This window comes from Hordeum vulgare, chromosome 4H, assembly GCF_904849725.1.
Source record: "Hordeum vulgare subsp. vulgare chromosome 4H, MorexV3_pseudomolecules_assembly, whole genome shotgun sequence".
In the NCBI taxonomy this organism is placed as follows: domain Eukaryota; kingdom Viridiplantae; phylum Streptophyta; class Magnoliopsida; order Poales; family Poaceae; genus Hordeum; species Hordeum vulgare.
Genome location: NC_058521.1, coordinates 387,719,331 through 387,745,414, shown reverse-complemented (window position 1 = coordinate 387,745,414; position 26,084 = coordinate 387,719,331). Strand labels below are relative to the sequence as shown.

Genomic DNA, 26,084 nt, shown 5'->3' with positions numbered 1-26,084 from the left:
TAGCAGATAATTGGAACAAAGTACTCGTATGCTTAGTCATGTAAGTGCTTGTGTAGACAGAAATGTCAATGATCTGAAGCTTGTGAGTAAACATGCCTCTATGATTACTACTCAGGTAGAACAAGTACTTAAATCTCAGAATGACTTGCTCAATGAATTAAATGACAACTCTATCAGAGTTGTTACTAGAGGAGGCAAAATGACTCAGGAACCTTTGTATCCTGAAGGCCATCCTAAGAGAATTGATCAAGATTCTCAAGGAATTAATGCTGATACACCAAGTAACCTAAGAAGAAGAAGAAGGATGATAGAAACCTACATGTCAGTTCATCAAATACTATCATACCTGAAGAACCAAATGATATTTCTGCGTCTGATGCAGAAACACAATATGGTGATGAACATGAACCTGGTGACAATATGGACAGCGATGTTCATAATAATGCTCAACCTAGCAATGATAAGGATGTGGAGATTGAACCTATGGTTAATCCTGATAACCAACAACCTAAGAGATACGATAAGAATGACTGCACTGCTAGGAAGCATGGTAAAGAAAGGGAGCCATGGGTTCAGAGACCCATGCCCTTTCCTCCTAAGCTATCCAAGAAAAAGGATGATGAGGATTTTGAGCGCTTTATTGAAATGTTGAGACCCGTCTTTCTGCAGATGCGGTTAATTGATATGCTCAAAATGTCTCCATATGCCAAGTACATGGAAGATATCGTGACTAATAAACGGAAGATACCGGATCTTGAGATCTCCACCATGCTTGCCAATTACACTTTCAAAGGTGGAACTCCTAAGAAACTTGGTGATCCCGGAGTGCCCACTATACCTTGATCCATTAAAGGAAAGTACGTAAGAACTGCCTTATGTGACCTTGGAGCCGGTGTTAGTGTTATGCCTCTCTCTCTTTATCGTACACTTGAACTGGATAAGTTGACACCCACTGAAATTTCTCTGCAAATGACCGACAAATCAACTGCTTTCCCTGTCGGCATTTGAGAGGATGTGCGTCTTGTGGTTGCTAACGTTACTATCTTAAAGGACATTGTTATCCTGGATATTCCTGAGGATGATGCCATGGCGATCATTCTTGGAAGACCATTCTTAAACACCGCAAGGGCTGTTATAGATTGCAACAAAGGAAATGTCGCCTTCCATGTTAACGGTAATGAGCATACATTGCACTTTCCGAAGAAACGATATCAAGTACATTGCATCAATGCTATCGAAAAAACTTCATCGATTCTTATTGGGAGCTTTGAATGCCCTATTCCTCGTGTTAAGATGAAGTATGATTTGCTTGTTGGGGAGATTCATGTCCCCATTGAGGTGACTTAGTGGCTATTCGACAATTCTCCGTTTCCTTTTGCGATTCGAAAAGGTTTTGTCGAGGGGATTTGGTCAACCCCATTGACAGATTTCTTTCGATGACCATGAAATGGATGAATCAAGGAGTCACATACCTCTGTTTTAAGCTTTCACTTTTTGTTGCTTAGAAGAAAAATGATAGATTTAGTTTAGTTTTTCCTGTTTTCTATTTTAGCGTCCCAGAGAAAAGTACCCCGAAAATAGAAGTTCTCCGATGGTCCTGAAAATCAAATATGATTTTTTCTGGATTTTTTGAAAAATACTGGGACTGAGAGCTGGTCTAGGGGCCACACCAGTGGGCCACAAGCCCTGTAGCCGCGGCCTCCCCCTGGCCGCGGCTACCAAGCTTGTGGGGCCCACAGGGACCCCCTCCACTCATTCCAGCTCCCATCCTCTTCTTCTACCTCCAGAAAAAATCGTTTCACGGCTCAAACCCGTGTTCTTGCTCATTTGGCTGTGATTTTTGATCTCCTTGCTCAAAGCACCATTCTCCAAACCATTTTGGGGAAATTACTCCTTGGTAAGTGACTCCTCCATTGGTCCAATTAGTTTCTACTCTAGTGCTTTATTCTTCGCGTATTCTTGCTACCTTGGTGACCCTGTTCTTGAGCTTGAAATGTTGATTTTAGCTGGTCCCAATTAGTTTAGCGTGTGATACGGTCTCTAGGCACTAGTAGGATTAGTTGCTACAAGTTGGGTTAATCCTTACTCACTTTTCTTTCGAAGTCTTTAAAAATTTCATAATTTTTCAGAGTTAGAAAAGGGAAAAGATGAGGAGGTTCTTGAGAGGCTCTTCAAGCTGTAACCCCAAGGAGGATGAGAAGAACCACCCCAAGTATGTGGTTCCTCGAGTCACAGAAGTTCGAACGTGCGAGTGGCCAAGTGATGAATTTTTGCGCGCCGCTGGGCTTTATGAAGACTTTTATTACTTGGTGGAGAACGCAGGTCTTACCGCGTTCGTTGAAGATAAGTGCCCACAATACCTCCTACTCACCAATATTTTCGTTCAAAGCTTCAACTTTTATCCGAGGAAGGATCCTCCTATGGTTGAGTTCATGTTATACGATATCCCCCAGTGCATGACACTACAAGATTTTTGCAATGTTTGCAAATTACCTTATGTTGGGTATATTCATGATCCTCGTCCACGGGACTTGGAGGCTTTCATAGATACTATTGTTGTTGGAGAGGAGAGAGGAGTGTCTCGCGCTAGAATTGCTAGCATACATTTTCCTGTGCTTCGGTACTTCTCATTATTTGTGGGAAAAAGTTTGATTCGCCGTGGGGAGGCTGGATCACTTAGCTCTCCACACCTTGCGGTTTTACGCGAAGGCCTTTATAACAAAAAGACTTATAGCCTAGGTGCTATAGTAGCTCAGCGGTTGAACACAAACCGTTCCAAAGGTGTCGTCTATGGAGGTATCTATGCTACCCGTCTTGCCAGACACTTTGAGATACCCATTAGACTGGAGGAGGAAGAAGAAATGCTTCTTCCTGAGAAATATCTGGATTATGACAGCATGGTTCCCATGATTTTCTGGATAGAGATGCTAGTAGACGGATGATTTATAACCTGGTATTTAGTCAAGGTACTCGTGAGACTATTACTTTGCGTGCTCCTTCTTTGTTCAATCTTCATGCAGGCAGGTACACTATTATGCCCTCGGACATCTACGCATATTGGGGCTTGGCCCAACCATAGGTGCCCGTGCCCGAGCCGCCAGTCGAGTACCAGAGGCCAGCTTATCAATGGGAGCTAGAGGAGCTCACACAGCAGTGGCATCCACAGTCCGCTCCGGAGTATCCCGGAGCTGGTTATTTCCCTCCTTGGGAGTATACCAAGCTAGGACAAAAGCCTAAGCTTGGGGGAGTACGTGTTTGCACCAACTTTACATCTTTGTTAGTCGGTGTTTACACTTAGCCACTATATTATCCATGCTAGTTTATTTTCTTTTTCTCGTTTTCTTTTCGTGTGTCTGTCTAGTTTGAGAAAACCCAAAAAGATTTTCCTTTCTTCTTTTGCTTGTTGGGAGCTTTCTCGTGTAAATAGTTTTCTTTTTCTTTGAGTCGAGGTAGAAGACCATGGTTACAATGTTTAGTGGCTCTCGCATGCATACCTGTTCATTTGTTAAAGAGCCATAGTCATTTGTCTTCTCCTTTGTGTTTGCCTGCAGATTCAGCTTAGTCCAATGCACGAGCATTCTTATTATTGTTCTCATCGTTCGATCGTGCAAGTGAAAGGCAATAATGATGATATATGATGAAGTGACTGAGACTGGAAAAGTTGGTATGAACTCTATCTATTTTGTTTTTGTAAATATGACTAGCTTGTCATCCCAGATTCAGCTTTGTTGAGAGAGAACCATGTTTGCAATGACAACTTAGAGATGATAGTTTCTGATGCCATGCTTAATTAGCTAGGAGCTTATAATGGTTTGTCTTGAATGCCAACATAGATTTTGAGATGACTATGATGTAGTATGATAGGATGGTATTCTCCTTTGAATGATTCAAGTGGCTTGACTTGGCGCGTGTTCATGCATGTAGTTGAAACAAAATCAACATAGCCTCTATGATGTTCATGTTCATGTTCATGGTGATTTATATCCTGCTCATGCTTGCACTCAATGTTAGTCAAACTCATTGCATCTTGATGACTGTTGTCGCTCTCTAGTTGGTCGCTTCCCAGTCTTTTGCTAGCCTTCACTTGTACTAAGCGGAATACTGCTTGTGCATCCACTTCCATAAACCCAAGAGTTTTTCCATGATAGTCCACCATACCTACCTATTTGCGGTATCTACCTGCCGTTCCAAGTAAATTTGCATGTGCCATTCTCTAAACCTTCAAGAAATAATCTGTTTTGCATGCCTGAACCGCTCATGTGGTGACAGGGGGCTATTGGTATCTTCCATGTTAGGCGTGTTATCCTCGACATGTGTTTATTCACTGTCATTCACGAGAAAGGGGCCGGTAATTGGAATGCCTAGTTCCACGCTTAAATCAAAAACATAACTGTAAAACAAGACTCCCCCCGGATTGATGTTAGTATGGACGGTACCCGAGGATTCGGCTAGCCATGGAGTGTGATTGATTGGTGGTGGTGGAGTTAAAACTTTACTTTTCTGTTTGGGAACCTCCTATAGCATGAGTAGCATGGAAGATATTGAGAACTCTTGGTCATTGCATTGACAATGAAAGCATGCCACCCAAAATTATTATCTCTGTTTTCAAAGCTTGAGCTCTGGCACCTATGCAAATCAATGCTTCCCTCTGCGGAGGGCCTGTCTATGTATGTTCCTGTTGAGTCATCCTCTTCTTATATAAGCACCAATTAAAGAGCACCTCTGTCATTTTTATGCTTTGCTTTTGATTGATATTGAGTATGACTATGACTGGATCTTCGTTGCTATGAATTACAATGTTTAGTCAGCCCTTGATCTTTGAAAGTGCTCTGCATTTATGTTTTGCGGTCTGAGAAAGAGCTAGCGAGATACCACCTATTCATATTGCTTCATGCTTGTTTTGATTGAATTGTTGGTATCTGAAACTCATTATTATTTGCTCGCTAGCTGATTATGCCATTGATATTAGTGTATCGTGAGACCTATGTGTCACTTGCTTATGTGGTTAACTTGTGATCTTGCTGAAATTCTGGTTATGAGTTAGACATAGTTGCAACAACAAGATCAAACAGAGTTTGTCAAAGTTTTTCTTTCTCTTTCAGTTTGTCAACTGAGTTGCTTGAGGACAAGCAAGGTTTTAAGCTTGGGGGAGTTGATACGTCTCCATCGTATCTACTTTTCCAAACTCTTTTGCCCTTGTTTTGGACTCTAATTTGCATGATTTGAATGGAACTAACCCGGACTTACGCTGTTTTCAGCAGAATTGCCATGGTGTTGTTTTTGGTGCAGAAATGAAAGTTCTCGTAATGTCCTAAAAATTTATGAAGAATATTTCTGGAAAATATGAAAAATACCTGCGCAGAGATCCACCCAAGGGGACGGGCCAGTGGGCCACAAGCCCTGTAGCCGCGGCCTCCCCCCTGGCCGCGGCTACCAGGCTTGTGGGGCCCATGTGGCTTTGCCGTCCCCAATTCCAGCGCTATTTACTCCCTTTCGTCCCGGAAAAAAATCAAGGGAGAAGAGTTCATCGCGTTTCACGATCCAGAGGCGCCGCCACATCCCGTTCTTGCCCTCGAGGGCAGATCTGGAGTCCGTTTTGGGCTCCGGATCAAGGAGATCGTCGCCATCGTCATCATCAACCTTCTTCCCTCTCCAATTCCATAAAGCTCTTCATCATTCCTGAGTAATCTATTCGTAGGCTCGCTGGGCAGTGATGAGTAGGATGAGATCTATCATGTAATCGAGTTAGTTTACGGGGATTGATCCCTAGTATCCACTATGTTCTGAGATTGATGTTGCTACTACTTGGCTATGTTTAATGCTTGTCACTAGGGCCCGAGTGCCATGAATTCAGATATGAAATTATTATGTTGTCACCAATATATGTGTGTTTTAGGTCCGATCTTGCAAGTTGTAGTTACCTACTATGTGTTATGATCAGGCAACCCCAGAGTGACAATAACTGGAACCACTCCCGGTGATGACCATTGTTTGAGGAGTTCATGTGTTCACCAAGTGCTAATGCGTTGGTCCGGTTCTTTATTAAAGGAGAACCTTAATATCCCGTAGTATCCATTTGGACACCGCTGCCACGGGAGGGATGGACAATAGATGTCATGCAAGTTCTTTTCCCTAAGCACGTACGACTACACACGGAATGCATGCCTACATCACATTGACGAATGGGAGCTAGCCACATATCTCTCCGTGTTATAACTGTTGCATGATGAATGTCATCCAACAAATCACCGATCCATTGCCTACGAGTTTGTCCCACTACCACTGTTACTTGCTCTGCTGCTACTACTCTTACTACTGTTGGTGCTACTGCTACTTGCTGTTGCTGTTACTTGCTACTGTTGCTACTTGCTACTGCTGTCACTATTGTTGTTCCTTGCCACTGCTGTTACTCGTTACCCTGCTACTACCTGCTACAATACTTTTCTGGCGCCATTGATACTTCAGTTAGGAATAATCTACCGTCAACAGATTGTTTCCTAGCACCGTTGCTATCATACTACTTTGCTGCTTATATCCTGCTTGCAGATACTAATCTTCCAGGTGTGGTTGAGCCGACAACTCAACTGCTAATACTGGAGAATATCCTTTTACTCCCATCGTGTCGAACCAACAAATTTGGGTTGAATACTCTACCCTCGAAAGCTGCCGCGATCCCACACACTGGCGGGCCATTGCAAGACAATTGCTAATTGTTGAGCAACTGGAAACACTATACAAATGTTTTTAACCCCTTTTCGTGATGACATTTTAGACAGTCACCTAGTGAGTGTGGGTGATATGGGGGTCCTTCCCGCCTGACCCAAGAACCATCGGGGATATGCCCTATGGTCACACACGCTGCGCAAAATGAGATCGTGTGCAATCGGGCTAGACAATGTTTCCATTCATAGGTACATCCCACACAGTGATTCCTAGAGAAACGTTGCCCTTCGTCTACATAACACACACAATCAATCCACGAGAAAGTTTCCATTCGTCTGCATATCCCACACATTGAATCCCAGAAAAACGTTTTCGTTTGTCTATACATCCCACATAGTGAATCCGAGATGAACGTTTCTGTTCGTATCTACATCCCACACATTTTGATGAAGAAAATTCTATGGCATTGGGCTATCCATCACCCTCGCTTTTACTCCTAGAAAAGTTTAGAAAGTTCCATGACCCATTTACCAGGTTTATTAGTTTACAATTAATAATTCCAGTATTACGCAAATGCACATTTCATATCTAACAATTGTTTGCCAATTTCATATGAGGCACATAAATATATTTTAACATCACAGTACGATAGCTACCTGAAAACAACACAGTGCAACATATATCTGGTTCACCTTCATATATAAGAACAATATTACAACAATATATTCATTTCGCTAATTGACTAATGCATGATCAGTCAGGTTCGTCTTCTCAACCTCTGCTTTCAGTTTAGTAAGAGAATGTTTTGCACTGACCGATCCCATGTTATTATAGTCTAATTTACAAATCTTAGCTCATGCTCCATCTTCCTCTCTTTTTTCCGCATCTTGAAATAATCTTCAACGTTGACAACACTTTTTGTAAGCCTATCTTTGTTCTCTTCCTCGTACATGCTCCAGATCTTTGCTAGGCACATCTTCAAAGACTATGGTCACTCTTCATCAACCCACTCTAGGTGAGAACGCTTCCTTTCTTCGTGTAATATTTAAAACTAAATGAGTAACAATTTTAGTGAAGATGAGTTTCTAACAACATAAAAAATCGCCAAATACATATTCTGAAAAACTATAGAAATAGGTTAATTATGACATATCTTCTAAAAAATATAAATGTGCAAATGAATTAATTACTACTGAGACAACAACCAAATTCAGAAACATCACAAGCTTTAATGAACTGCAACAACGCTAAAGTTCTTAGTCGTGTACTATAAATAACAAATTGAACATTTTATGAGGAAGCTAAATATAACTGTAATAGCATAGCGACAGTGTTTGGATGACATCAAATTGATACTAACATGTGTGTACATGCACAGATTTAGTAACATAGAATTAATAGCACTAAGTTCGTCCACTATGTATGCCAAAACCGGTGTCAAGACAACTGTTGCTGCTTTTGGCACTAGTGCCCTGCACTGGCGAGCGAATGCGGATGAAAAAATCGGGGAACTGGACTCCGGAGCACTTAGTTGCTCCAATGCCTAGTTCTTTCGTTTCATAGAGTTTTAGTATTTTACTGCTTGGCTGCTCGGATGTGTGGACCAAATTTGGCTACACAAACTGCTGAAGCAGTGCCAAATAGTTTTCTAATGGCACTCTTCACGAGATGGCAACATTTTTAGATACTAGCTAGAAATTGTGACACTGACTTAATCACATCCAGAATAACATAACACGGTGACAGTGTTTGATTCACTTCTAACTAATGATTTGTAGCAACAAAAGTGGGTCTAACCTTCTCTGCACATGCGAGAAACTTCCACCCACTGTCCATAGCTTCAAATGCAACTAACACATGGAGATTGATGGTGACAAAGAGAGCTACAAGAGGAAGAAATGACTAAAATCGACCACCGGTTAAAATCCTTCATTCCAAATCATAACTCGAGAGAGAGAAGAGAGGCATACCCGGGTGGTGAAAGACTTGTCGTCGGAGGAGGATCCGCTGGAGAGGTCATTGAAGAAGACCATGACGAGAGAGAGGAATCAAGCGAGGAAGGGGCTATAGCTTGGGAAGGAAGAAAGGAGGAAACAGGGGAAATGTGACTTGTGGTCGGGGAGAAAAGGCGGGAGGGGTGGAGTTAGATATTTCGGCGGTAAGCCAAAAATTTCAAAAGGTGGAGGGAAACTTTGCGCACGGTGCCGCGAGACACCATTCACTTTAAACGAATGTGTGCATCGCAAACGGTTTTTCCGCTTTACGTGCATGCGATGAATTTGATCATTTAAATTTTGTTGGAAATTTCCTTGGGTACTGTCCTCATTCACGTCGTTGCATAATTTAACATTGCTTGCTAATTTGGACACACAAAAGAGCCTACAACACACATATCACACTTACTGAATCAATCAATTTTAGTAATTAACACAGAGCGAGTTGACCTAAAATTGCTCTAACAAAAGACCAGCGTTATAAACAAAGGCTAAGTATGCATAACTTTAACAAAGTCGTTGTCGCACCACCCTATGCCTCGCCGGTGTAAGATGAGACGTTGAGGCGACATGCCGCCATTAGTTGACTATGTGTCCCCCGGCTAAAGTCGACCATGTCGTCCTCCTCGTCCTCGTCCTAGGTGTCGCCCTCAAGGTTGTAGTTATCGTAGTAGTGGTTGCGTGAGAGCTCGTGTCGGTACTCCACTGCCGATTCCTCGACGGACAAGATCTTCTCTAATTTGTCCTCGACCACATGCAATTCCTCCTCCTACGATCCTCTAACTCCGCCGCCTCCTGCATCTGCAGCTCCCGCCCGGTGATCTCATGAGGAAGCAAGTGCTCCATCGCCTCCGCTGCCTTTATGAACATGGGTTGCATGGTGGATTCTGAGGTGGCCTCAAATATATTAGCGTGTGCATCCTCGATCTTGTCCTGGATGGCCTCGACCCGGGCCAGGGCAACATCGGGGGCACGGACGGCAGCTCGAGAGCTCTCGGTGTTTACAGCCACCATCGCAACAGCTTCTGCAGACGTCTCAGCTGTTGCAGCTGCCGTGTCGGCTGCCGCAAACACCCTTTTGGCAAATGTGGCCCCACTCAATGCGGATGCGATCGTGCTCTCGACGTAGGCGGTTGCGCTCTCGGTGCAGGCGGCGTCGCTCGGGGAGGACACGGCCCCCCGTACGGGCCCTCACGAAGCGTTTCCACGGCGTCGTTCTTTGCAAGAAGGGGTTGCAGTAATGGGGATAGGGGGTTCGTGGATTCGGGGGTGACCAACACTAGAGGACACGAAGTCGGCGGAGCTTATGGAAGAATACTTAGATAGACCCATGAATTTTCATTACAAACGGTTCCTACAACGAACTGTGTATTATCTATTAAAGATGAATTTGGAGTGTAGTGACAACGGGTGGTGTTTTAAATGTATGAGAAAATTTAGAGTACTAATAAAACTGTCATGTCAAAATTTGGAAAACTTTGGACACACACCCCTCATAAACCGGAGCTACTCACTAGAAGGCTTGTGGTTTCGAGAGGGCACAATGCATCTTTGATGATGAACTACAATAGCTTCCTCTTGTGGCCTTCAAACTTTTTCTATGGATAACGTGCACTAATACAATTGTCATGTCAAAAATTGGAAATTTTCATGGACCATTTGACCTTTTTCAGACATTCAAGTGATTTTCTAGACATTTAATGACAGTAATTCAAATTTGAACTACATGTACATGCAACAGCTGACCATAACAGTTTGAAAAATCATATTTGTGTACTTGTGTGCGACTTAATTCCATGTGTTGTAAATTGGAAGGATTCTCAAACATATTGGTGTCACGGCTTGAACACATCGAGTGCCATGGCATTTAAATTCCAAAAAAATTAAAAAAGATCATAAACAAGATGTGTGGTAAAAAATTGCATGTTTGACGAAAGTTCGAACACACACCCCTCACAGACGGGAGCAACTCACTAGAAGGCTCGTGGTTTCTAGAGGGCACAATGCATGTTTGATGGCGAACCGACGATAACTTTCTCCTATGGCCTTCAAAAATTCTCTAGAGTTAATATTCACTAATACCAACACAACTGTCATGTAAGAAATTGGAAAACTTCTGGGGTCATTTGACCTTTTTTACATTTAAGTTAGTTACTAGCCATTTAATGACAATAATACAAATTTAAACTACATGTACATGCAACAGCTAACTATAACGGTTTGAAAAATCATATTTGTGTACTTGTGTGTGAGTTAATCCCATGTGCAATAAATTGAAAGGATTTTCAATCATATTGGTGTCACGGCTTGGACACATTGTGTGCCATGTCATTTAAATTCCAAAATATTCAAAGATGATCAGAAACACATGAAACCTTGCTTGACGTAATGGCATGCCATCAAGATGATGTGGTAAAAAATACCATGTTTGACAAAAGTTTGGACACCCCCCCTTATAAACCGGAGCAACTCACTAGAAGGCTCATGGTTTTGAGAGGGAACAATGCATGTTTGATGACGAACTAATGATAGCTTGCACTTATGGCCTTCAAATTGTTTCTACAGTTATCATGCACTAATACAACTGTCATGTCAAAATTTGGAAAATTTCAAGGGTCATTTGATCTTTTAAAGACATTTAAGTGACTTTCTAGCCATTTAATGACCGTACACTATTAGAAAAAGACTATAGCTAATATGAACATTAATGACGCACCATATATGTGGTGCGTCACTGCTATATAGGTGTGCCATTAATGACCATATTACTAATTGCGCATCTGGTGTGTGGTGCACCATTACTAGTTTTGTCCTGGCCCCACACCCTTCCCAGACTTAGCAGTGGCGCACCACACCCATGACGCGCCGCTACTAACAAAAAAAATTTCATTTTTTTTTTCAAAACTAATAATGACGCACCACACACCACGTGCGTCATTAGTAACCCTGGTTACCAATGACGCATCGGTGTATTCTTAGGAGATGTTGGTAACCTCAGAGCAGCTAGATATTTTTTTACAACCACCTGCCACACTTACTTTCCCCACTTCATTCTCTCCACCTCTCTATCTTTAGTCCTCTCCTCCTCCACTCCGCTCCCTCCCTCCCCCACAACGCGGCAGGGCGTACGTTATCGGATTCGGGCGCGCGCGGCCGAGATCCGCAGCACGCCGCCGCCGCCACCGCTATCGCGCGATCTCATCGCCGCGGGAGCTGCATTGCGCGGCTCGCCACCTCCCCGGCGTTTCCTGGGGGTGGCTCTGGCGGAGGGGCGGGGAACGGGTCACGTCCGCGATCCACCAGATCCGACCTCGCCGCCGGCGGCGGCGCCATGGAGCCCAACGCGCCGCTCGACTACGCGCTCTTCCAGCTCTCCCCCCGCCACTCCAAGTGAGGAAGCGGGGGACCGGGGAGGGGATGCCTCGCCCTCTCGCTGCGACTCGCATGGGCTGAGGGCGGTTGGCTAACTTTTGGGTGTTTGTCTGCGCAGGTGCGAGCTCGTGGTGTCCGGCAGCGGGCGGACGGAGAAGATCGCGTCGGGGTCGGTCAAGCCGTTTGTGACGCACCTGCGCGCCGCAGAGGAGCAGGCGGCGGCCCAGCCGCCGCAGCCGGCCATCCGGCTGCAGCTGGACCGCTGCGCCACGTGGTTCAGCAAGGGCACCCTCGAGAGGTTTGCTGATATGCCCTTATTTTATGCGGCGGTGCTCGGGTCGGTGGTCTGTTGACTGTCCAAGAGATTGGATTCTGATGGGGTTCGTTTGTGCTTGAAGGTTCGTGCACTTTGTGAGCACATCCGAGGTGCTGGAGATGGCGAATGCCTTCGATGCAGAAATGTCGCAGCTAGAAGGGGCTAGTAAGATTTACGCGGCACAGGGAGTGAGTATTATTTACGAAACACTTATTTCAGCATGTTATTATACAGTGTATCATTTGAATGAAATTGGCACTTCTTTATGCAGACTCCTGTAGGTGCTGCCTCGGGTGCAGCTGCTATGTCCCAGTGTCTTGTGTCTTTTCATACTCATACAGTTCATTAACACTCTTTCGTCATGGGAAACTGAGTCCATCTTAACTAGAGTTACTCAATAGCTTGTTCTCTTGTTGAATTGACAACTTTATTATTTGATTGCATTAAGAATTTAGGAACCTTTGATTAATGCTAGATACATTGATGCCACTATATCTATATTATTCATCACATATTAACATGAACCTCCATCAATAAGGTGGTGACATATTAGATTAATGTGGCATTATTATAGTCATGTATGGCAGTATGTGATGCTTCTGGATATAATTTATGTAAACTCTTCTTGTGCTTGTCAGCTGAAGCCTCAGCAGCAGCTGCAGACATTACAAAGTAAGTCCATCTCTTAGTTCAATTGCGGCTCATTTGTCTCCTTTGCCAGATAAAATTGATTCGATTCACAATTAGTTTGTACTCCTTCAGCCCAAAACAAGAGTCGCTGCTTTAGTACTAACTTAGTGCTAAATTTGCGACATTTATTTTGGGACAGAGGGAGTACTTTGTTAAGTAGATCAATATTGTGATGAAACATGTTCACTATAGTTTTTTGCCAAGTCTTGCACATGTTGTGGTTTATACACCTACTCCATATAATTATTGTGGAATTGATGTTCCCATCGTGTTAGCTGCTTTCTATAACCTTTCGCAAAAATTTAGAGTGCAGATACTTGTAATCTGTAGACGATAACACCTGTATGAAGTCAGTTTTTTTATCCTGGATGGTTAATTTGATATGTATTCTGTCTAGTGCATAGAGATGCCGTCGTACGTCGTGTACAAGGGTGAGGTTTCCGGAGTCTACGACGACTGGGAGGAGTGTCGGAGACAGGTTCACCGTTTCAGCGGTAATAGTTACAAAGGGTACACCACTAGGACGGAGGCGGAATCTAGATACGCGCGCTATCTAGCGGGAGCAAGGAGGGAGCGGAGGAGGAACCGGATGAAGATCAGTTTCATCGCGATGATGCTCATCGTGACCGCAACCTTCTTATATGTGATGGTAGTTTAGATATCGACTTGTAATGTGAAGACAAACTCGCTACTCGCGGTCTCGAGACTTGTAATGTTCTAACTTTGTTCGATATTTTGAATTCGGATACTAATATGATGAATTGTATTCGGAGACTAATCTTCTATTGTATTCGATAAATCTGCTGTTTATATGTTGTGCTGTTTATATTCTGTGCTTTAATGTATTTTGTAACCTGTGCAAATACCAGAAAAGCAAAAAAATAATAATTCCTAATATTCATAGTAGTGGCGCACCATATTGCACTTTAGTGGCGCACATAAGTAACACCCCAGTGGCGCATTATCTAAAAGTGCGTCATTAGTAACCCAGAGCACAAGGTACACATGACCCCTTGGAGTAACAACAGTGGCGCACTTCTGGGCCTAGTAATGACGCACTTTAGCTGCGCCATTAGTGTCTGGGATAGTAATGGCGCACCAGGTGGTGCGCCACTGTTATGTAGATTAACAGTGGCGCACCAGGCATGCGTCATTACTATTTATTAGTAGTGACATGATAATAGTGGCGCACCTATAGTGCGCCATTAATAGCCAAAATAGGTGCACCACTACCAGCCTTTTTTCTAATAGTGGTAATTCAAATTTGAATTACATGTACATGCAACAGCTAACCATAACGGTTTGAAAAGTCATATATTTGTACTTTGTTGTGTGCGAGTTAATTCCACGTGCAGTAAATTGGAAGGAATTTTCAAATATATTGGTGTCAAGGCTTGGACACATTGATGGAGTGCCATGGTATCACAAAATAAGCATTTGTGCCTAATATGAGGAAAGAAAATGTAAATATCTCGCAAGACAACCGGCCCCACATGATTGACACTCTATTTCGTGCCTTGGGATTTGAAGGTGAGTGGCACATTCTGTATTAGAAATCATCAACTATTAAGTTCGCACACAACTTTTGTTGCAGGAATCATGTGCCATTCAAACTATAGTACTCGTAAATTCCGGCAACCGACGTGTGTACTGTTCCCATTGATCTAGATTTTGGTCGCCAATAAATACTACCTTGCTCATGTCGTCCTGCATGCATTCTCATCTACATCCTGCCCTCGCTCGCCTTCTCTCTCTCAAACCTCTGATGTGGCCCCACCGATCTGCCCACGTGCCGACGAGGAGGCACCGCCTCTCGAGGACATTCAGTCGAAAAGCGACGAGGAGGAGGACCCCTACGGGCCGCCGGATGAGGTTGCGGCGCCCCCCAACTTTGGAGTGGTTTTGGGGCTAGTATGATCATTGTGTGTAAAAGTCGCCGCCGCTGGTTGAGAAAGCCAAGCAAGTGGAATTTTAGAAGGAGACGGCGGAGGAGAAATCCACGTACCATGCGGCCTTTGAAGCATGTGAGGCCACCTGGAAAAAGGAGGCGATGGAGCTTTAGGGGAGGACGCATCACCGTGCGGAGCAGGTGTACGCAGACGGGTACTTCGCGAGGAAGGTCAAAGGCGCAAGGTGCCTCATCGCTGAACGGAGGTTGGCCGATAAGCTCCAGCGTGCCACTGACGAGGAGCTCCTGTGGGCGCCCAAAAAATGGCAAGATCATTAGAGCTCGTCCGCCAGCAACAGGCAGATCGATACGTCAAGCACTGCGAGTCGGAGGAGGCGGATTACTGTCTCCATGCTGGGAAGACACCGTGCATGAGGGAGCTGCTGGCGAGGGGCTATCAGAGGGATTATTAGTTTTAGTATTGTTCGTTTTTAATTTTATGCATTGTACATAGTAGTTAAGTATCATCATGTATAAGTGATGATATTATATATATATTGTGTGATGAACTAATGAACAATTAATATATATTATGAATTCCATTTTTCTATGTGTTTTTGTATACTAATTTATATCTAGCTATTATCATCCATATATACAGAATGGAAAGCATATATACACACATTGAAACAGAACATATAAGACTGCAAAACAGAGTACACACATTGAAATAGAGCAATATTATGATTGTTGTGAATACGTAGCCATCCATGTCGAAACGACTCAACAAAATAAAATGCATCCATGACCAGCATCCCTTGCCTACGGTAGCTCTTGGCTCTGCGTGAACTCATTCAGGCATTCCTACAAGCGGTCGACACGCTCGCGATACATCTAGACTGCGATCTCGAGCTCCAAGTTGGCTATTTCATCGGAGATCACCAACTCGAGGATGCGACGACCATGTTCCTCTACTGCGCCTAGGTGGACACCTGGGCCAAGGAGGTGGTCGAGCCGAGCGACCAGCGTATTGGCATCGAGCGGGCAGCGGACAAGGTGAATAGCGTGACCCATGGGAACGGCACGGCGGGCGTTCGGTGCAAGTACAATGAGGCAGGTGTGCGGTGCAAGTACGGCACGGCCAGCCTCTGGATCAAGTACAGTGCAGATGACATGTGTTCACTCCTTGCGAGCAATGGGGGTACTGACGGAATGTGTACCCAACTGTGACGCCATGTTGACATCAAGAAAGCGCTGATGGATCCGCTCTCGATGTGTGGTGCGCTGCGCCTCTCGCTCTGTGGCGCTCTAATGGCTCGTTGTGCAATGACCCATAGTCTATCAGCGCAGACGCGTGTAGCTTGCTCTGCGGCGCACCATCGATCATGTTGTGCGGCAAGCTACAACCTCTCGGTGCTGACATGCCTATCATGATTCGCGGTGCTGAAGCACCGTGCGCAAAGAGTCTGCTCAACCATGGCGATGACACGCAGCACGACATCGTCCATCGCATTGCCACAGAGTGCTTCGACCTCGACGGGCCATTGTGGCTTCTTGTTTTCCTCATCCAGGAGGTTGTTGGCAGAGGCGGCACTTCTGTGGGTTGGCATGCAAAGGTGGATGTGCTACACTTTGCGCTTGTTACCTCGATGCATCACGTCCTGCCTAGGTTTATGCGCAATATCGTTTGGTGGCGGAGGGAAATCGGTGATGGAATGGCGAGAAACAGTGACATGTTCATAAAATGCCATCAATTAATGGAAACTTATCATAGAAGTAACATCAAGCTAGCACGACGCGTGCGGGCACATTGTTCGCTCAAGGCTATGATCCATATACTCGTGTTCCCAAGAGAGCACACTATTCACACTACAGAATATTGTTCCACTTATCCTAGTAGAGCAGTGGCGGCAAGCGTCTCAAGAATAAGTAGATGATGATCACATGATTGTTGATCCTAGTTAATTATGCATGTAATAGTTTATTTTTGTAACTTCCAAGATGCGGCACTATTCGTATTTGGATATGAGGTCTTAATATGGATAGAAACGCATCTTGGCGTTTCACAAGTATAGAAATCATTGCAGATACATTTAAAGAGGAGATTAGGATATGAGTGGGCTTACCCTTGCCACATGCTAAATTAACAGTCATATAACATTACTCAAACATCCAAAAAAAGGTCCGGCTAGAGATGAAAACAAACGATAAAATGCAATGAAGTCTATCTTGCTATCTCAGGAGATGATCAAGGCCCTCTACTCGTCGGGGTACGTCACATACATGCGCCTTCTCTCCTCATCTTACTCCCATTGGAGCTGTGAAGCATCAAACGCCTCTGAATCTGCAATATTTGAACTTGTAGTGTTGTGATAATCTGTTAGTGATACGTCTCCAATGTATCAATCATTTACGAAGTATTCATGCCATGTTTGCTTATGTTTACAATACTTCTTTATGGTTTTGCTGCACTTTATATGATTTATTTAGAACTAACCCGGATTGACGGTATTTTCAGCAGAACTACCGTGGTGTTGTTTTCTGTGCAGGAATAAAAGTTCTCGAAACTGGATAGAACTTTTTTATGATATTTTTGGAGGAAAATAGAAATATTGGAGCAAAGAAATACCAGAGGGGGGTTGATGGGGTCATATCCCTAGGGTAGGGTCATAGGCCTGACCTATAAGTCCTACCCAAGGGCACCTCATTATTAGCTTAGGGATCACAAGATACTTACCGAATGGATTAAGAAAACCTCTGATCCACTCGGTAAAGAACCACTCGAAAGGTTACCTAATACTCGATGACTGGATTCCACTCGGTAAATAGCAGAAGCCACTCGACATAGGAGGCCAGAAGCCACTCCAGCGAGGCTAACGGTCAAACGGTAGACTATGGTAGTTAATGTCCTTTATAGCATACGTTACCTGTAACGTATGCATTCAATCCCACTTATCACACCCTTGAAGGCTAGACATTTATGAGGGGTATCACACTCTATATAATCCACCCGTCCCCTCTGGCACAAGGGTTCGCATTCTGTAACATTCATATTCCACTCGACACCAAAGCTCCAAGAGCACTGAGACGTAGGGTTGTTACCTCCACCGCAGAGGGGCGTTAACTCACACAACCTTCCCGTGGCTAGGACTCTGCCCTCTACTTTCGTACCCCACACATCTACTGTCTGTCTTATATCCATGATAATTGGCGCCCACTGATACGTCCATTTTGCATCATGCTTTCATGTCGATATTTATTGTTTTTTGGGCTGTTATATTACTTGTGGTACCATATTTATGCATTTTCTCTCTTATTTTGCAAAGATTATTTGAAGAGGGAGAATTCAGGCAGCTGGAATTCTGGACTGGCAAAGGAGCAAATCCTAGTCCACTATTCTGCACATCTCCAAATGCCCTGAAAATTTACGTGGATTTTTTTCTGGAATATAAAAAAAATACTGGGCGAAAGAACTAACGGAGGGGGGCCACCAGGGCTCCACAAGCTTGCCCACCGCCACCACCCCCTGGTGGCGCACGGCAAGCTTGTGGGCTGCCTGACGGCCCACTAGCCCCCCTCTTTTGCTATATGAAGCGTCCTGGTTTGGAAAAAAAATCAATCGGGAGCTTTTTCGTGGTTTCGCCGCCGCCACGAGGCGGAACTTGAGCAGATCCAATCTAGAGCTCCGGCAGGACGATCCTGCCGGGGAAACTTCCCTCCCGGAGGGGGAAATCATCGCCATCGTCATCACCAACACTCCTCTCGTGAGAGGGGAGGCATATTCATCAACATCTTCATCAGCACCATCTCCTTTCCAATCCCTAGTCCATCTCTTGTAACCAATCTTCGTCTCGCAACTCCGATTGGTACTTGTAAGGTTGCTAGTAGTGTTGATTACTCTTTGTAGTTGATGCTAGTTGGATTATTTGGTGGAAGAGTTTATGTTCAGATCCTTGATGCTGTTGTTCCTTGTGCTTACACTGAGAAACCACCATACCCTGCTAGGATAAAGGATTATTCTAAAGCTCCAACAGTGATACGTAGGGGTTACATTAGACCACTTGCACCCCTTGAGGAGATTAGAGTTGAACCTAGTGTTGCTATTATCAAAGATCTCTTAGCCGAAGACATAGACGGGTATGTTATCAAATTCTGTGAGGACTTCGCTAGAATTGCTAAACCTCACGTGAAAGACAAACACGGACCTGTAGTTGGCCTGCCCGTTGTTTCTGTTAAGATAGGAGATCACTGTTACCATGGTTTATGTGATATGGGAGCTAGTGTTAGTGCAATACCCCGTTCTCTATATGATGAAATCAAAGATGAGATTGCACCTGCCGAGTTAGAACCCATTGATGTCATTATTACGCTAGCGAATTGAGACACTATCTGCCCTCTGGGAATTGTGAGAGACGTAGAAGTCCTGTGTGGTAAGACGAAGTATCCTACTGATTTCCTCGTCCTTCGTACTGCACAAGATAGCTTTTGTCCCATCATATTTGGTAGACCCTTTCTCAACACTGTCAATGCTCACATTGACTGCATTAAGCAGTCTGTCACAGTAAGTTTCGAGGGTGTGTCTCTGATACGTCCACTTTGCATCACGCTTTCATGTTGATATTTATTGCGTTTTGGGCTGTTATATTACTTGTGGTACCATATTTATGCCTTTTCTCTCTTATTTTGCAAGGTTTATTTGAAGAGGGAGAATTCAGGCAGCTGGAATTCTGGACTGGAAGAGGAGCAAATCCTAGTCCACTATTGCGCACATCTCCAAATGCCTTGAAAATTTACGTGGATTTTTTCTGGAATATATTAAAAATACTGGGCGAAAGAACTACCGGAGGGGGGCCACCAGGGCCCCACAAGCCCCCACTCCGCCACCACCCCCCTGGTGGCGGTGGGCAAGCTTGTGGGCTGCCTGAAGGCCCACTAGCCCCCTCTTTTGCTATATGAAGCGTCCTGGTCTCGAAAAAATCAAGAGGGAGCTTTTTCGTGGTTTCGCCGCCGCCACGAGGCGGAACTTCAGTAGATCCAATCTAGAGCTCCGGCAGGACGATCCTGCCGGGGAAACTTCCCTCCCGGAGGGGGAAATCGTCGCCATCGTCATCACCAACAATCCTCTCGTCGCAGGGGAGGCATCTTCATCAACATCTTCATCAGCACCATCTCCTCTCTAATCCCTAGTTCATATCTTGTCTTTTCCTCTAGTGGTGTTATGTGAACGTTGACTACATAACACTTCACCATATTTGGGCCTAGAGGAAGGCATTGGGAAGTAGTAAGTAGATGATGGGTTGCTGGAGTGATAGAAGCTTAAGCCCTAGTCTATGCGTTGCTTCGTGAGGGGCTGATTTGGATCCACTAGTTTAATGCTATGGTTAGACTTTGTCTTAATTCTTCTTTTGTAGTTGCGGATGCTTGCGAGAGAGGTTAATCATAAGTGGGATGCTTGTCCAAGTAAGGGCAGTACCCAAGCGCCGGTCCACCCACATATCAAACTATCAAAGTAACAAACGCGAATCATATGAACATGATGAAACTAGCATGACAGAAATTCCCGTGTGTCCTCGGGAGCGTTTTTCCTCCTATAAGACTTTGTTCAGGCTTGTCCCTTGCTACAAAAGGGATTGCGCCACTTGCTGCACCATTGCTACTACTTGGTACTTGTTACTCTTTGCTTGCTACGTTTCACCTCGCTACACAATCACTTGTTACCGCTACTTTCAGTGCTTGCAGTTATTACCTTGCTGAAATCCGTTTATCAGAGCCTTTTGCTCCTCGTTGGGTTCGACAGTCTTACTTATTGAAAGGAATATGATTGATCCCCTATACTTGTGGGTCATCAAGACTCTTTTCTGGCGCCGTTGCCGGGGAGTGAAGCGCCTTTGCTAAGTGGAAATTGGTAAGGAAACATTTATATACTGTGCAAAAATTTATTGTCACTTGTCACTATGGAAACTCTTCCTTTGAGGAGTTTGTTCGGGGTATCTTCACCACGAAAGGAAGCACGAGGAGTTGCTCCTCAACCTAAGGTACCTACTGAAAATATCTTTTATGAAGTTCCTTTTGGTATGCTTGAGAAACTGCTGGCTAATCCTTTCACATGAGATGGATCTTCACATCCAGACTTTCATCTAATCTATGTAGATGAAGTTTGTGGTTTATTTAAGCTTGCAGGTTTGCCTGAGGATGAGGTAAAGAAGAAAGTCTTTCCTTTATCTTTGAAGGATAAGGCGTTGACATGGTATAGGCTATGTGATGTTGCTCGATCATGGGGCTACAATCGGTTGAAATTGGTATTTCATCAAAAGTTCTATCCTATGCATTTAGTACATCATGATCGAAACTTTATTTACAACTTTTGGCCTCGTGACAGGGAAAGCATAGCTCAAGCTTGGTGGAGGCTTAAATCAATGCTATATTCATGCCCCAATCATGAGCTCTCGAGAGAAATCATCACTCAAAAGTTTTATGCTCGGCTTTCTCATGAAGATCGTACCATGCTTGACACTTCTTGTGCCGGTTCTTTTATGAAGAAGGATATTGATCACAAGTGGAATTTATTGGAGAGAATCAAACGCAACTCTGAAGATTGGGAGCTGGAGGAAGGTAAGGAGTCAGGTATGAATTTCCAGTTTGATTGCGTTAAGTCTTTTGTTGAGACAAACACTTCTAGAGATTTTAGCGCTAAGTATGGACTTGACTCTGAGATAGTAGCTTCTCTATGTGAATCTTTTGCTGCTCATGTTGATCTTCCCAAAGAGAAGTGATTTAAATATCATGCTCCTGTAGAAAGCAACATAGCCAAAACCAATCTAGTTGAGGAGAAAATCATAGCTTTTAGTGATCCTGTTGTTCCTTGTGCTTACACTGAGAAACCACCATACCCTGCTAGGATAAAGGATTATTCTAAAGCTCCAACTGTGATACATAGGGGTTACATTAGACCACTTGCACCCCCTGAGGAGATTAGAGTTGAACCTAGTGTTGCTATTATCAAAGATCTCTTAGCCGAAGACATAGACGGGCATGTTATCAAATTCTGTGAGGACTCTGCTAGAATTACTAAACCTCACGTGAAAGACAAACACGGACCTGTAGTTGGCCTGCCCGTTGTTTCTGTTAAGATAGGAGATCACTGTTACCATGGTTTATGTGATATGGGAGCTAGTGTTAGTGCAATACCCCGTTCTCTATATGATGAAATCAAAGATGAGATTGCACCTGCTGAGTTAGAACCCATTGATGTCACTATTATGCTAACTAATAGGGACACTATCTGCCCTCTGGGAATTGTGAGAGACGTAGAAGTCCTGTGTGGTAAGACGAAGTATCCTACTGATTTCCTCGTCCTTGGTACTGCACAAGATAGATTTTGTCCCATCATATTTGGTAGACCCTTTCTCAACACAGTCAATGCTCACATTGATTGCATTAAGCAGACTGTCACAGTAAGTTTCGAGGGTGTGTCTCATGAATTTAACTTCTCCAAGTTTGGAAGACAACCCCATGAAATAGAGTCGTCTGGTAGGGATGAAATCATTGCTCTTGCCTCTATTGCCGTAGCTCGTACTGATCCTTTAGAGCAATATCTGCTTGAGCATGAAAATGATATGCATATGGAGGAGAGAGATGAGATAGATAGAATTGTCTTAGAACAACATCCTATTCTCAAGAATAATCTGCCTGTTGAACTGCTTGGGGATCCCCCCACCAAAGGGTGATCCTGTGTTCGAGCTTAAACAGTTGCCTGATACTCTTAAGTATGCCTATCTTGATGAGAAGGAGATATATCCTGTCACTATTAGTGCTCCCCTCTCAGAGCGCGAAGAGAATAAGTTACTAAAAACTCTGAGGAAGCACCGCGCTGCTATTGGATATACTCTTGATGATCTTAAGGGTATTAGTCCTACTCTATGTCAGCACAAGATTAAAACCGATCCTGACTTTAAACCAGTTGCTGATCATCAAAGGAGATTAAATCCTAAGATGAAAGAGGTCATTAGAAAAGAAATATTAAAGCTTCTGGAAGCAGGAACCATTTATCCTGTTGCTCATAGTGATTGGGTAAGTCCAGTACATTGCGTACCTAAGAAGGGAGGTATCACCGTCATTCCTAATGATAAGGATGAACTAATCCCACAAAGGGTTATTACCGGCTATAGAATGGTGATAGACTTCCGGAAACTGAACAAGGCAATCAGGAAAGATCATTATCCTTTGCCGTTCATCGACCAAATGCTAGAAAGGCTATCAAAATACACACACTTGTGCTTTCTAGGCGGTTATTCAGGTTTCTCGCAAATACCTGTTGCACAATCTAATCAAGAGAAAACCACTTTCACCTACCCTTTCGGTACCTTTGCCTATAGACGCATGCCTTTTGGCTTATGTAATGCACCTGCCACCTTCCAAAGATGTATGATGGCTATATTCTCTGACTTTTGTGAAAAGATTGTCGAGGTTTTCATGGATGACTTCTCCGTTTACGGGTCTTCCTTTGATGATTGCCTCAACAACCTTGATCGAGTCTTACAGAGATGCGAAGAAACCAACCTCGTCTTGAATTGGGAGAAGTGCCACTTTATGGTTAATGAAGGTATCATCTTAGGACACAAAATCTCTGAAAGAGGCATTGAAGTTGATAAGGCTAAGGTTGATGCAATTGAGAAAATGCCTTGCCCTACAGATATCAGAGGTATACAAAGTTTCCTAGGTCATGCTGGTTTCTATAGAAGGTTCATTAAAGATTTGTCTAAGATTTCTAGGCCTCTTACCAACCTCTTGCAGAAGGATGTTCCTTTTGTTTTTGATGAGGATTGTGAGGAAGCCTTCGAAATACTCAAGAAGGCTTTGATAACCGCACCTATTGTTCAACCACCTGATTGGAACTTGCCCTTTGGAATCATGTGTGACGCTAGTGCTTATGCTGTTGGTGCTGTTCTAGGACAAAGAGTTGACAAGAAGTTGAATGTCATTCACTACGCTAGGAAAACTCTAGACAGTGCCCAAAGAAACTATGCCACTACAGAGAAGGAATTTTTAGCAGTCGTGTTTGCATGTGAAAAGTTCAGATCTTACATAGTTGACTCCAAAGTCACTATTCACTCTGATCATGCTGCTATTAAGTACCTTATGCAGAAGAAGGATGCTAAGCCTAGGCTGATCAGATGGGTTCTCCTGCTACAGGAATTTGATTTGCACGTCGTTGACCGAAAGGGTGCTGATAACCGTGTAGCAGATAACTTGTCTAGGCTAGAGAATGTCCTTGATGACCCACTACCTATTGATGACAGCTTTCCTGATGAGCAACTAAATGTCATCCGCACTTCACATAGTGCACCGTGGTATGGCGAATATGCAAACTATATCGTAGCCAAATACATACCTCCCAGTTTCACCTATTAACAAAAGAAGAAATTCTTCTTTGATTTGAGACACTACTTTTGGGATCATCCTCACCTATATAAGGAAGGAGTAGATGGTGTTATTAGACGTTGTGTGCCTGAACATGAACAGGGACATATCCCGCAGAAGTGTCATTCCGAAGCCTACGAAGGACACCATGCTGGAGATAGAGCTGCCCATAAGGTATTGCAATCAGGTTTCTATTGGCCCACTCTCTTCAAGGATGCTCGTAAGTTTGTCTTGTCTTGTGACGAATGCCAAAGGATAGGGAACATCAGTAAGCGTCAGGAAATGCCTATGAACTATTCACTTGTCATTGAACCATTTGATGTCTGGGGCTTTGATTATATGGGACCCTTCCCGAGTTCCAATGGGTACACTCACATCTTAGTTGCTGTGGATTACGTTACTAAGTGGGTAGAAGCTATCCCCACTAAAAATGCTGATCACCACACCTCTATTAAGATGCTTAAAGAAGTCATATTCCCAAGATTTGGAGTCCCTAGGTACTTGATGACTGATGGCGGTTCACACTTCATTCATGGTGTTTTCCGTAAGATGCTAGATAAGTATGATGTCAACCATAGAGTTGCATCTCCTTATCATCCTCAGTCTAGTGGTCAAGTGGAGTTGAGTAATAGGGAGATCAAGTTGATCCTACAAAAGACCGTCAATAGATCTCGAAAGAACTGGTCTAGCAAACTTGACGATGCACTATGGGCTTATAGGACTGCTTATAAGAATCCCATGGGCATGTCACCGTATAAAATGGTTTACGGTAAGGCCTGTCATTTACCTCTTGAGCTGGAACACAAAGCTTATTGGGCAATCAAAGAGCTCAACTTTGATTTCAAACTTGTCGGTGAGAAGCGGTTGTTTGATATCAGCTAGTTAGACGAATGGAGAGCCGAGGCATATGAGAATGCTAGGTTGTTCAAGGAAAAGGTTAAGAGATGGCACAACAAACCAATACAGAAACGAGAGTTCAATGTAGGTGATTATGTCTTGCTATACAATTCTCGTTTGAGATTCTTTGCAGGCAAGCTTCTCTCTAAATGGGAAGGTCCCTATGTTGTCGAGGAAGTATATTGTTCCGGTGCCATCAAAATCAATAACACGGAAGGAAATTTTCCTAGAGTGGTAAATGGGCAAAGAATCAAGCATTACATCTCTGGTACTCCCATAAATGTTGAGACCAATATCATCAATGTCATAACTCCAGAGGAGTACATAAGGGATGTTTATCAACCTCTTTCAGACCTTGAAAACAAAGATGTATCTGTTTTGGCAAGAAATTGGACTCCGATACTTTTCCAATAGGAGACTTCCTCAGATTTGGAATTTTTGGAAAATTAGAAAAATAAAAAGCAGTCCGGAGAGCAAACGAGGCAGCCACAAGGGCCCACTCCGCCACCACCCCCTGGTGGCGGTGGGCAAGCTTGTGGGCACCTCGTGTGCCTCCCGGACTCTGTTTTCTTGCGGAGGACTCCTTCTGGCCCAAAAAAATCAATATATAGTCGCCCGAAGGTTTTGATCTCCGTATCGCGCAGTTTTCCTCCGTTTTCGTTTCGAGCTTGTTGTCTGTCGCAGATTTAGGTCAAGATGTCTTATCAAGATTCAGAAGAAGAGATCTATGTGGCCGATGATCGTGCTAACTCTAGGTTTAATGGGGACTTGGAACCATATGGCTGGAGCACCGACGAGGAAGAGGACTTCGAGCCCAAGGGGAAGGAACAAACGAGTTCCGATG

The 26,084-nt window shown here is 43.9% G+C and overlaps 1 protein-coding gene across 1 annotated transcript; it reads left to right on the top strand.

The window, feature by feature from the left end:
• Positions 1-11,724: 11,724 nt before the first annotated feature.
• LOC123446498 (COP1-interacting protein 7-like) lies at positions 11,725-13,540 on the top strand. Its single transcript, XM_045123075.1, has 5 exons — positions 11,725-12,047; positions 12,148-12,327; positions 12,428-12,533; positions 12,984-13,017; positions 13,433-13,540. The coding sequence occupies exons 1-5, from the start codon at positions 11,989-11,991 to the stop codon at positions 13,468-13,470; spliced, it is 417 nt and encodes a 138-aa protein (XP_044979010.1). The 5' UTR covers positions 11,725-11,988; the 3' UTR covers positions 13,471-13,540.
• Positions 13,541-26,084: the final 12,544 nt, after the last annotated feature.

Bases quoted from the DNA above. Each gene is read 5' to 3' on its own strand.
- LOC123446498 (XM_045123075.1), top strand. From the start codon at position 11,989: ATGGAGCCCAACGCGCCGCTCGACTACGCGCTCTTCCAGCTCTCCCCC. The intron at 12,048-12,147 runs GTGAGGAAGCGG...TTGTCTGCGCAG, and splicing joins CTCTCCCCCCGCCACTCCAA to GTGCGAGCTCGTGGTGTCCG. The intron at 13,018-13,432 runs GTAAGTCCATCT...TATTCTGTCTAG, and splicing joins GCAGCTGCAGACATTACAAA to TGCATAGAGATGCCGTCGTA.